The 12437-nt window shown below is 42.7% G+C and overlaps 1 protein-coding gene across 1 annotated transcript; it reads right to left on the bottom strand.

Annotated features, from left to right (window-relative positions):
• Window positions 1-7561: 7561 nt before the first annotated feature.
• LOC125506037 (probable purine permease 11) lies at window positions 7562-8987 on the bottom strand. Its single transcript, XM_048670921.1, has 2 exons — window positions 8890-8987; window positions 7562-8613 (listed from the first exon to the last, which is right to left on the bottom strand). The coding sequence occupies exons 1-2, from the start codon at window positions 8960-8962 to the stop codon at window positions 7562-7564; spliced, it is 1125 nt and encodes a 374-aa protein (XP_048526878.1). The 5' UTR covers window positions 8963-8987.
• Between the last annotated feature and the right edge of the window lie 3450 nt (window positions 8988-12437).

Here is a 12437-nt window from a genome sequence, read left to right as displayed (position 1 = left end):
CGCCATGCTTTTTTTGTGCCGGCAAGCTTTCCAAGCAAGAGGAAACGACAGACAAGTCTTGAATTCAAAATCTCTTGGCTCTGATACTAGCAACAACTTGTCATATAGCTTGTATACAATTTCTCTGTCATATTGTTAGCAGGCCGTTTAGTATAATAATGCTCCTGCGTCGAGAAAAATGCAAAGACCACCAATTAACCAGTATAAAAAAAATACAAAATGCGTAGTAACTTACAAAGGTACCACACACGTACCGATCCCAACCAGCTTGATGCATCGATCGATCATCCCTCCGAAACAAAGTGAGAGGCTGCAGCGTGTTACCAGCTAGCTAGCGCGCGCGAACATGAAGAGCAGGAGACGGCACGGGCCGTCTATATATCTCGCACAAGCCGCCATTAGCTGAAGAAGTCGTGCATGTGTGTGTGAACGATGGAGATGCTGCGTCGCCTGCGCGGGTGCGGGGATTGGACGGGGTTAAAGAGGACCGCGAAGACGGGGAGCGGAGACTTGACTTGGCGGCGTAGCACGTTTTTTTTTTCTGTGCCTTTTCCGTCCATTTTCCGTGAGGTTTCAGGGCGTCTTCTGGGCGTTTTGGTCAGACTATGCAGGACTGCATTTCATCGAGATTAACCTATAGAGCCAGTCTCCAATCCTCCAACGGAGGAGCGCTGATCGGCCGGCCTTTTCCTGATATGCATTCTTCCTGGAAAGCTGAACGAGGTTTCTACCGTTTTTTACTTCACTATCCTGGACGGATTTTAATAAATGAGTTCTCTAAAGTAGTGAAATAATGGAGTAAAGATGCAGCTGGATGAAGTAGCTTTGTCCCGTCTTGTCAAAAACTAGTTCTAAGTATCTCTCGGAACAGCCTCGGAACGAACGTCAAAGCAGATAAATAATGTTCAGAGAAATGAACCGGCCAGTCAAAAAGATTGGACTCTGCATCCAACTCAACATCAACATTCGTCGGAACAGTCTCTCGTCACGCTTTGTAGATAAAGCACAGATCGAAGTACATGACCGAAACAGCCAACTGAACGTCAATATTCAGGCCTCAGTGTTTTTGAACGCCAATGGATGTAGGATCTTTATTGTCATTTTCGATTTTGGAAGAAAAACTAACTAGTAATGATCATGTAATGAAAAATTGAATAATCCAATCTCGACGTATTTGAGCAATCAAATCTCACAGCATATAATTTTTGAGACATCTTGTAAATTTCAACTAAATATTTTTCTAGATATCCTAACAACAATAATGTCATGCAATCATGCAAATGACTCCTAATGATATCTGGCGGGCGCATACACACAACCAAACACCATAGCCTTCATATGACATGCCTGGTCGATGTTGATGCAACCTACCTATCAATCTAGCATGCCCAAGATCTCATGAAGTTTTTATGGCTGCACCTAGCCTCTTAAATGTTTCCACCTTTCGTTACTCTTTTTTTTGTTACTCTTCATTATTATTTTGCATCTATAAATATATACATACACGCTTCTGTTTTTACTCATGTGACGCACAAGCTCAATCCTCCCTCGGTGAGAATGCATTAGTTTCTTAGATGCTCAAGCGGAGGGAGAAATTTGTTTTGCTTTGCTTCTTCGGAACAGGCGGCATCGAGAAGTGTGTTAACACTTTGCCTCCGTATGAATGCACATCGTAGGTCCTAGCTAAGCCCCTGCTCCTGCATCGAGAAAATGAAGAGATTGTTAAGTAGTATTAGGAATACGGAGATCATTAATTAGTATAAGGAATATGAGATGAGTATATCCCAAAAGAGACTGCATACCAACAAAGACGACCATCGGCACTGGCAGTGTATCTCGCGCGGCCTGCCAGCAGTGTGTTAGCAGCGTGCAGGAACATGACGAAGTTGTTGGACGGCAAGTTATAGTTGATGGCGATGATGGTAGACGGTAAGATGAGGAGTTCATGTCCCTTCACCATCCATTTTCCGGCGGTTTTCAGGGGATCTTCTCGGTATTTTGGCCTTGCCTTTGTGGGATGCGAGACTGCATTTCATTGAGGTTACGAAGAATCCCCTAATCTTAGACAGAGGAACACCGATCGAGTTGCCTCTTCCTGGAAAGTCGAACACAATTCCGGAGCCTTTTTTTACACTTGAGATCCTTTTTCACTGGCCAGAATTTATGAAGATGCAGATGGATGAAATAGTTGTGTCTTCCTGCAAAAAGCATAGTCATACACTTCTCAGAACAGACCTCAAAAGATTCAGAGAACTAAACTAACCAACTGAAAACATTAGGTTTGAAAAAAACTGAAACATATTGAACTCCTCAATGAGTGGAACATCAAGTCGGGCCTCAATATAATTAAACGGCTAATCACAGAAGGTTATAAGCGAATATAATAATGTGTCTTAATTTGACTAGAAATGATTATGTAATTGAAAAACGGATTGATTTATAAATTGTTGTGAATAATCCAATGTGGCTGAATATTGAGTAAGTGCATCCCTCGGTTCATAGTTTCTGTGATCTTGTAAAATCCAATTGATAGGATGATATTCACAAATATTTTTTGAAGCTATCTACAAATTCATAGTTTCTTCCGATGTCTCTTACTATGTGGTCGTCAGTTTTTTTAACTACAAAACCCACTGTATAACTATATACTTTTATGATAAGTCTGTATTATAATAAAGTGCAAGAGTCCTCAAATATCTCTATATTTATTGTACATGCCCAGATGTTCATGTGTCTTTTAACGACCTCAAAGGTTCAAGCAATCAAACAACTCCTATTAATATCTGGTGGGAGCAAACAGACAACCAAACAACCATATAGCTTGCATCTGACATGCATGATCAATATTTTTACAGAGCAGTACCTCCTCTTATTTATGTGACATAGGCTCCTAAGGGTGTGTTTGGTTCCAGAACCAAATGGAATGGAATGTTTGGTCCCATTCGAGTGGAACAGGTCGGTTCTATTCCTGTGTTTGATAGCTGTAGAAATGTAGAATGAGTTGATTCCGTTTTTGTGTTTGGTTGGAGAGATCGAATCAAAAGAATCTGGTTGAGCTTACTTTCACACCATGTATAAAGTGGGCCAATGTATTCATGGGATGTAGAATCTCAAGATTTACAACTCTTTGTATTTTTAGCAGCATATTATTTTAAATTTTAAAAGCATCCACTACTAGGGAAATTCCTATTGACAATCACTTAACAGTGGCGTGGGGTAAAGTGGCAGCGCTACTGCTACTTAGCAGTAGCGTGGGCTAGATACAAGTGCTACATGCTAAGTGGTCACAGGGACCCCGCGCTACTGCTAAGTGGTCCTCATCATGTCCCCAGGATAGGACACAACAACAACATGGGGTACAAAACTTGCGCTACAGCTAACTAGATAGCAGCAGCGGGGGCCCAGGAACTCCGCGCTATTGCTATGGGCCCCACTTGTCACTAGCACGACCCAAACGTCCCGCGCTGCAACTACTAGGCTTAGAAGTAGTGCGGCCCTATACCCCGCGCTACTGCCAAGCGCAGTAACCACCTTTTTACCTTCCCCTCCCCCTCTGTGTCCCTCCCCCCTTCCTTCTCTCCTTACTTTCTTCTCACACTTGCTTTCTTCTCTTTTTATTCTCTCCCCTCCATCACCTCCATTAATGTCTCATCTTTCTCTCATTTACATTCTTCTCTCTCTCCCTTCTCCCCATATCTCTTACCCCTCCATTACTCCATTCACTCACTAGCTCTCTCTCCCTCTCCACTAGCTAGTTAGACTCGTCTCCTCAAAGTAGTACATCTACTACTTGACCTCTTCCAGTGCATGAGTGCTTGGATGAGGTGCTAATTGTATTAAAAGGCTTAGCAACTAGACTTCCCAATGCATTGGTTCTTAGCTTTTGATTGCCAAGCTCCCTCCATTTAATTAGGTATAGACTCGGATTTGTGTTTCCACCTAGGTACACGCGCTTAGCAATGTTTCTGTCTGAGGTCACCTTACTTCTTAATTAACATGTCACATCAGAATTTTTGCTTAGTTGACAACCTTCGCACTGGTACAAGGTGGAGCATTAGGAGGGGCTATAATCACCTACCTCTCACACTCATTAAATGAACTAAGCTAGCTACACTAGTAGAAGACATGGTTTTGGTCACAGGGCAATATTCACATTAGTCCCGATTCAGTCACGAACCGGGACTAATGTGAGCATTGGTCCCGGTTCGTCCGGCTAAGGCATTAGTCCCGGTTCACCTGAGCCCTTTAGTCCCGGTTTGAGACACGAACCGAGACTAAAGGGTGCCCTTTAGTCCCGGTTTGTGTCTCAAACCGGGACTAAAGGTCCCATTTTCAAACTCTACCCCCAGGTGGATCGCCTTTTTTGTTTCGAAAAAATCAAAAGAAAATGATAAAAACTTCAAAAAATAAAATCCTTCGAGAGGTAGTTATATTACTACATCTACTAGTTAGGAAAATTTAAAAACTTAAATTTGGATATGTGTGGATCGCCTTTTTTGTTTTGAAAAAATCAAAAGAAAATGATAAAAACTTCAAAAAATAAAATCCTTCGAGAGGTAGTTATATTACTACATCTACTAGTTAGGAAAATTTAAAAACTTAAATTTGGATATGTGTGGATCGCCTTTTTTGTTTTGAAAAAATCAAAAGAAAATGATAAAAACTTCAAAAAATAAAATCCTTCGAGAGGTAGTTATATTACTACATCTACTAGTTAGGAAAATTTAAAAACTTAAATTTGGATATGTGTGGATCGCCTTTTTTGTTTTGAAAAAATCAAAAGAAAATGATAAAAACTTCAAAAAATAAAATCCTTCGAGAGGTAGTTATATTACTACATCTACTAGTTAGGAAAATTTAAAAACTTAAATTTGGATATGTGTGGATCGCCTTTTTTGTTTTGAAAAAATCAAAAGAAAATGATAAAAACTTCAAAAAATAAAATCCTTCGAGAGGTAGTTATATTACTACATCTACTAGTTAGGAAAATTTAAAAACTTAAATTTGGATATGTGTGGATCGCCTTTTTTGTTTTGAAAAAATCAAAAGAAAATGATAAAAACTTCAAAAAATAAAATCCTTCGAGAGGTAGTTATATTACTACATCTACTAGTTAGGAAAATTTAAAAACTTAAATTTGGATATGTGTGGATCGCCTTTTTTGTTTTGAAAAAATCAAAAGAAAATGATAAAAACTTCAAAAAATAAAATCCTTCGAGAGGTAGTTATATTACTACATCTACTAGTTAGGAAAATTTAAAAACTTAAATTTGGATATGTGTGGATCGCCTTTTTTGTTTTGAAAAAATCAAAAGAAAATGATAAAAACTTCAAAAAATAAAATCCTTCGAGAGGTAGTTATATTACTACATCTACTAGTTAGGAAAATTTAAAAACTTAAATTTGGATATGTGTGGATCGCCTTTTTTGTTTTGAAAAAATCAAAAGAAAATGATAAAAACTTCAAAAAATAAAATCCTTCGAGAGGTAGTTATATTACTAAATCTACTAGTTAGGAAAATTTAAAAACTTAAATTTGGATATGTTTTGCAAAAATGTAGGGAAAATATAAAACGGCTACGTATAATATATCAAAATGTTCAGAACGAAATCCGCTCCCGATTTTGACAGCCTACGGCATGTTTGCAAATTTTTAGAATCCTCAAATTCTAAAAGGAAAAAAGTTATGCTCAAATTTCAGTTTTTTGTATTTTCGTTAAATCTGGTCAAACTACTTATTCAAGAAGTATTAGTGTTACTAAATAATTATTTCAGTTTTTTTTGAATTTTTGTCAAATCTGGTCAAATTGTGGTCTAACAATGGTCAAACTATGGTCAAACTACTTATTCAAGAAATATTAGTGTTACTAAATAATTATTTTGATTTTTTTGAATTTTGGTCAAATCTGGTCAAACTGTGGTCAAACTATGGTCAAACTATTTATTCAAGAAATATTAGTGTTACTAAATACTTATTGTTTTGTACAATAATAGTTTCAAACTCAAACAGTGAAATGTGTGACTTCATGCTCAAGCTAAACTCCCGAGGGTTAATAGGATTGACATCTTACTATTGTCAGGAAAACAACAAGTGCAGACTTGGAAACGAAGGAGAATAGAACCCGAAAGTTAAGCGTGATCGGGCTGGAGTAGTGAGAGGGATGGGTGACCGGTCGGATGATTTGGAATGATGAGGGGTGATTAGAGATTAGAGGTTAAATTGAGCAGTGATGAGGGGTGGGTGATTAGAGATTAAATTATAAAATAATTCAGAAATTTGAAAATCGAGAAAAAAATTAAATTTTTTTTACCTTTAGTCCCGGTTGATGTTACAAACCGGGACTAAAGGTGGAGCTGGTGGAGCTCTAGCCAGCGGCTACGTGGAGGGCCTTTAGTCCCGGTTCGTGTAAGAAACCGGGACTAAAGGGGGGGCCTTTAGTAACGACCCGGTTCGAAAACCGGGACTAAAGGCCCTTATGAACCGGGACTAATGACCCTTTTTCTACTAGTGCTACCCCCCTCATTAATAAAGGAGCATTAAATATCTTTGTCCACTTCGATCCCAAAAGCGGCACTGGCCTCACCGTGCTCTCTCTCGAGATAGGTAGTAAAAGATATTGTTGTGCAAGAAATGGAATTTGCGTGTGTGCGATATGACCGAATTCTGCATCCATGATGAAATTGACACTAGTAGAAAACAGGGCTATGGTCCAGGCCGGCTCAGCCCATTAGTCCCGGTTCAGTCTAGAACCGGGTCTAGAACCGGGACTAATGTGAGCATTGGTCCCGGTTCGTGCGGCTAAGGCATTAGTCCCGGTTCATCTAGACCTTTTGGTCCCGGTTGGTGGGATGAACCGGGACCAATGGGCCTCGCTCCTGGCCCACAACCATTGGTCCCGGTTCGTGCCACAAACCGGGACTAAAGATTAGACCTTTAGTCCCGGTTTGAGGCACGAACCGGGACTAATGGGGATGAGACCTTTAGTCCCGGTTCGTGCCACGAACCGGTACTAAAGGTCCCATTTTCAAACTATACCCCCCCCCCCCCGGTGGATCGCCTTTTCAGTTTAAAAAAAAAAGAAAATGATGGAAATGTCAAAAAAATAAAAGAAAATAAGTTTCACATGTGATATGTGGTCTATTTGTTGGGAAAATTTACAAATATGAATTTCGACTTTATTTACAAAATCTCTCTGAAATTTGTAAAATGGGCATAACTTTTGCATACGAACTCGGATGAAAAAGCTTTTTATATGAAAAATCATCTACTCGAAAAGTTACATTATGGGACGGAGGAGTAGAAGTAAGTCTGTATTGGTAATTTCCAACTTCTGACATGGAGTGGAGACAAGATGATAGAAATAAGAGAGTTTTCAATGGGAAGATTCTATTATTATTCAGTAGCATACACAGATAATACAGAAGGCAGTACTCTATGAAGAAAATCCTGCAACATATATAGCATTAGCAACACCTCCTAGGTCCTCGCAGCTAACAGATTAGGTTGGAAGAGAGCAAAAATATTAATTCCTAGCGCACCAAGGACCATATATATACTCTACTAGCCACCAGCTGCCGCCTTCCTAGCTTTCTTGTCATCGATGAAGTGTTGCATGAGATAGGAAACGAACCCCCAGGCGGCGATGAGCATGGATATGATCTTTATCCCATCCATGGTGTCGTGGAAAATGAGCACGGCGAAGAGGGGCACGATGGGCAGCGACACGGTGCTGATGACGTTGGAGAAGAGGGAGGAGACCTCGAAGACGAGCCCCACCACCCCGACGGAGGTGATCTGCCAGGACACGGCCGTCCACACCAGCGTCATGAAGTAGGAGAACTGGCCGGAGCGGAAGGTGTCCATCTCCTCCGTCATCATCCTCCACTCGCCGCTGGCGAAGAGGCCGACCATGGAGGCGATGGTGGCGACGAGCGCCGTGTATATCTGCATGTTGAGCACGGCCGTGTAGGTGTGCTTCTTGATCACGTTCTCGAAGGTGAGCTGCATGAGGGAGAGGATGAGCGAGTAGGTGCCCGACGCCCCCAGCGTCAGCAGGAAGCCCATGAGGTACTTGCCCCGAGGCATGCCGCTCATGTCCTCCGTCTCGTCGTGGTTCACCCCGAGGAGCGCGTCCGACAGCGTCAGCAGGATCACGGCGTTGAAGATCAGGCCGGTGAGCTTCTGCGAGTTGAGCACGTAGGAGAAGACGACGTTGAAGGCCAGCTGGCTGGCGCAGATGAGCGAGTAGGTGGAGACCGGGAGGTACTTGAGGCCGCTGGCGTACATCATGTCGTCGGCGGCTATGACGAGCCCCAGGACGACGTAGATCACCGCGACCTTGGCGACCGGGGCGTCGCCGCTGGCGCCGCCGCCGCCGGACGACTTGGGGAAACACAAGAGGGCGAGGAACAGTATGGGGAAGCCAGCGGTCTGCACGAACGTTGATATCCACTTGCTGCTGCCGCCCTGGTGGTAGTAGTACCTCCCCAGCAGCGTCGCGGACGTCTGGCCGGCGACGACGAAGAAGACGTCCACCGACACCATCATCCACCACCGCCAGTTCTTGGCGCCGGAGTTCTTGGATGGTGCCCCCGGCTCGGCTTTGGGTGGCCCTGTGGTTTACAGCGAGAACTGTAAAATTCAGTGACGTCAATGACAGAATCACTATGAGTTTGACAAGTAAAATTGTTTCCTTTCATTCCCTCATGTTCACATTTCACCCTTGGAAGAACAACACTGTAAATCAATTTAAGCCCGCGTTCGCGCCATTGGACCGTGGGCTTAGCGAAGGCAACGAACAGCCCAACGTACGGCCGGACGGATTGAACAGAAGTAAACCGTCCAAAACGGATGAAAATTCGACAAGCGGAGAGTGATGGCAATCTGACCTGCAGGGATCTGTATCTGGACCTCGGCGTTGCTCGTGCTGCCCGCATTGTTGCCGGCGCTGGCGTCGGCCATCTCATCCGATCGAGATCCCAGTCAGGAGAAGGGGAAGGAGGAGGAGGAGGAGGAGGAGGAGGAGAGGGGAGGCGATTGCAGATCGAGAGGACGAAGAGGTTTAGCGGTGGAGAGGAACAAGAGGGACATGCGGAGGTGGAATGGAGTGGAGATGGGTGGGAAGAACAAGAGCCCGAGTCCGCCCGTTAATTTCTCTGTCGCTTTCCTCGTCTCGCTGTTGCCCTCTCACTGTGCAGCATGCAGAGATCGATCGATGCAAACGCAGAGTTTTACGGGTCAATGCAAGAGCTGTCCGTCTTCATGCATGTATTGCTGCAGAGGGCAGCAGGTATGTGTACTTCCGTCGTCACGTTTGACAGGCCACCGCCAGGGAAAACCGATGTGTGTGTGAAGTCCTGCATGTGTGTGTGAACGATGGACACGCTGCGTCGCCTGCACGCGTGCGGGGGTCGGAAGGGGTAATCCCTGCGATGCTTCCCTCTGCTGAATGGATTAAATAATTAAATAAATAAATAAGAATAAGAATTCGGGGAAATTGAAAAGGAATGTGACTCCGCGGCGTAGGACGGGGGTTTTTCTGTGCCTTCTCCATCCATTTTCCGTCAGTTTTCCGGGGATTTTCATCGGGATTATTATACGGTAGCGGTAGAGCAAGTCTCCAAATCGTCCTACGGACGAACACTCATCGGCCGGCCTGTTTCTGATGTACACTCTTCCTGGAAAGCTGAACCCTGATTCGAACGTTTTTTACTCTTGAGACTTCCCTTCAGTAGCCTGGGCAGATTATTATACGTACATGAGTTTTCTGCCATAGAATAAGAAATGAACAAGATGCAGTAGCTGGATGAATTAGTTTTATTTATCCCGAATAGTCTCACAACGGACGTCAAAGCAAGGAATATTGCTAGGAGAAATTAACTGGCAAATCACAAAAAAATGAACTCTGTAGTCATCAACACTCGGGCCTCAGTGTTTTTGGGCGTCGGTGCTCCTAGCCTTGGGATACTCCTGGTGCTCCAACGTCAAAAATATATTTTTAAATGTTTAAAATAATTCCAAAAGAATTGTGAATGTTCACAACGAATATGACTACGGTCCCTAAATTTTTTAGATCCGAACTCGAAATGCACATTAAGAAACAAAAAAGTGAAATCTAGCATGAATAGTGTAAAAAAAGACAAAAGCAACCTTGACACTATTCACATATGAATTTGTATTTTTTTGTTTATTAATGTGCATTATGAGTTTGGACCTGAAATGTTTAGGGGTTGTAGTCACATTCTTGTGAACATTCACATTATTTTCAGAATTTTGTTGAATATAAAAAATGTTTTTTGACATTGGAGCACCGGGAGCACCCGATACTTTCCCTATGAATGATTATGTAATGTAATGTAATGAAAAATAAAAAATAAACATGATGTTAGTGGAGGAAAGTTGGATCCCTTTATAAGGATTGCTCTCCACATGCCGTTGGGAGTTTGAAAAGAGGAGACGTACACGTACGCTCCTCCTCCTCCACCGCGCGCGCCGCTAGAATGAGCTGAGCCGATCTCACACCTATGCGCTTTATTTTTATCGGTTAGGAATGATTAATTAATCTTGAATTAATTAATGAGTCGCTAACAGAAGTGTCACTGTCCAAGACGTTGGACCGTGGGCTATTCACGGACTCGGTCATGGGCCTATATAAGGAGGCGTTGACCAGTGCAGCCAGCACTTTCTTCCTCCTCGCGCAATCCTAGCCGTCATCTATTGTTTCTCTCACTGTGCCGTCTCCGGCGATCCCATCTGGACGACCGCGTGCATGGTTGGTCGGGAGAGCAGGTGCCTTCGGAACCCCGTCCTTCGGGATCCTTCCCGAGAGAAGGTCGATAAGGTTTTTGGGGAGCTTCTCAGGGTGACTACTCCGATACATCCCCGTCCTCCTCTGCTTGGACTATTTCCCTTGCATCGACTCCATGGCCATTGGCGAAGCCGCCAAGAAGAAGGCCGCGGACGATGCTGAGGGTGCGGTTGCCGCTGCCACGTTGGCCTAGCCAACCGGAGGGTATGATTTGTTCATTCCCTAGTTGCTCGTTCATGTTCTAGCCTTATATATTGTGTTCATAGATGTTTCGCTTCTATGTATTGTATGTACTCACATGCTTAGATATCAGTATGAGTTGCATACTGTGATTGCCATGTTTATTATCTCTACTTCTGGATTACATTAATCCAAAATATGCTAATATATCCAGTATTTAGTTCCTCTATGGAGGTGTTCTTGTGGCTGAAGATAATTTAGATAAATAGAACAAGAATAGAATGGTAGTGAACTTTGTGCATCCGGCGACCAATAGGAGACTAATTTGTTTTTTCGAGAACAGAAGACTATTGGACGTATATTCTTTGATGCCACTTTGCGTTATGGCTTCGTTTATGCTACGGATAAGTATTTAAATTTAACATGTCTCAATTTAAGGTATGGAGAAATGCATAAGCGTTATGTCTTGGTTTATCGATTCTACCAAAAGTGTGGGTGCAACCTGGGTTCTGGCCATCTAGGTCGTGTCGGCGTTATAGCTTGCAGTGTGAGTGTTGAATGTAGGGGCGGTGGCTTGGAAAAATGGTGCCCACATGCTGTGTAGGGTGTTGTGGTGTATTTGGAGGCTGGAAGTGTTGTTGTGCTTCGGGTGTAGTTTAACTTGGCAGGTCTATCTTGTCTTCTGGATTTTCGGCCCATTTTCCACTGGTTGTCAATTATTGTTATTGAAGACCCAGGTGTTCCACCCCTTCCAAAGCTTGAGCAAATTGACAAGTATGATCAATATACAAAGTCCCTTCCCTGAGACCAAGTAGTACTGCGCATGACGCTTTCCACTACTCTTGAAAATGCGTACCTATATGCTTGGAGTAGAATAAGTTCCGAGTGTTTTGGTGAGGTGCCAAGGCCTACCACACATGCAACATGAGTTGTAACATTTGAACAAAATGTGAATTGATTCATATGCCATACTACAAAGATGGCATAAGTGCTAGTAAGGTCACTCCCCTTTGACAAGTCTAACAGATGGTATACAATACAGTAATTTTTGTAACTACAAGCCCTACTATAGAACTATATACTTTTATCTTAAGTCTAAATGATAAAGAAGTGCAAGAGTTCTCGGATATATCTACATATATTCTACGTGCACAATGATGCTTTATGGTTCATGTTAGTCTAGAGTAGTCATATGCAAGCAACCAAATGATTCCTATTAACATCTGTTGGGCCATACAGACAACCAAACACCCATAGCTTGCATTTTGACATGCCTGATCGGTGTTGATGCAGCCTACCTATCAATCTATCATGCCCAAAGTAGTTCACAAAGTTTTTATGGAGCAGTACGTCCTCTTATTTATATGCACCTAAACTCTTAAATGTTTCCACCTTTGGTTAGTCTTCCTTGTTTTTCTCTTTTCTTTTTGTGATGACTCTTCTTTCTTA

Source organism: Triticum urartu, chromosome 5 (genome assembly GCF_003073215.2).
Source record: "Triticum urartu cultivar G1812 chromosome 5, Tu2.1, whole genome shotgun sequence".
Lineage (NCBI taxonomy): Eukaryota > Viridiplantae > Streptophyta > Magnoliopsida > Poales > Poaceae > Triticum > Triticum urartu.
The sequence above is the reverse complement of the archived record's forward strand: the minus strand, read 5'-3'. Positions and strand labels throughout refer to the sequence as shown.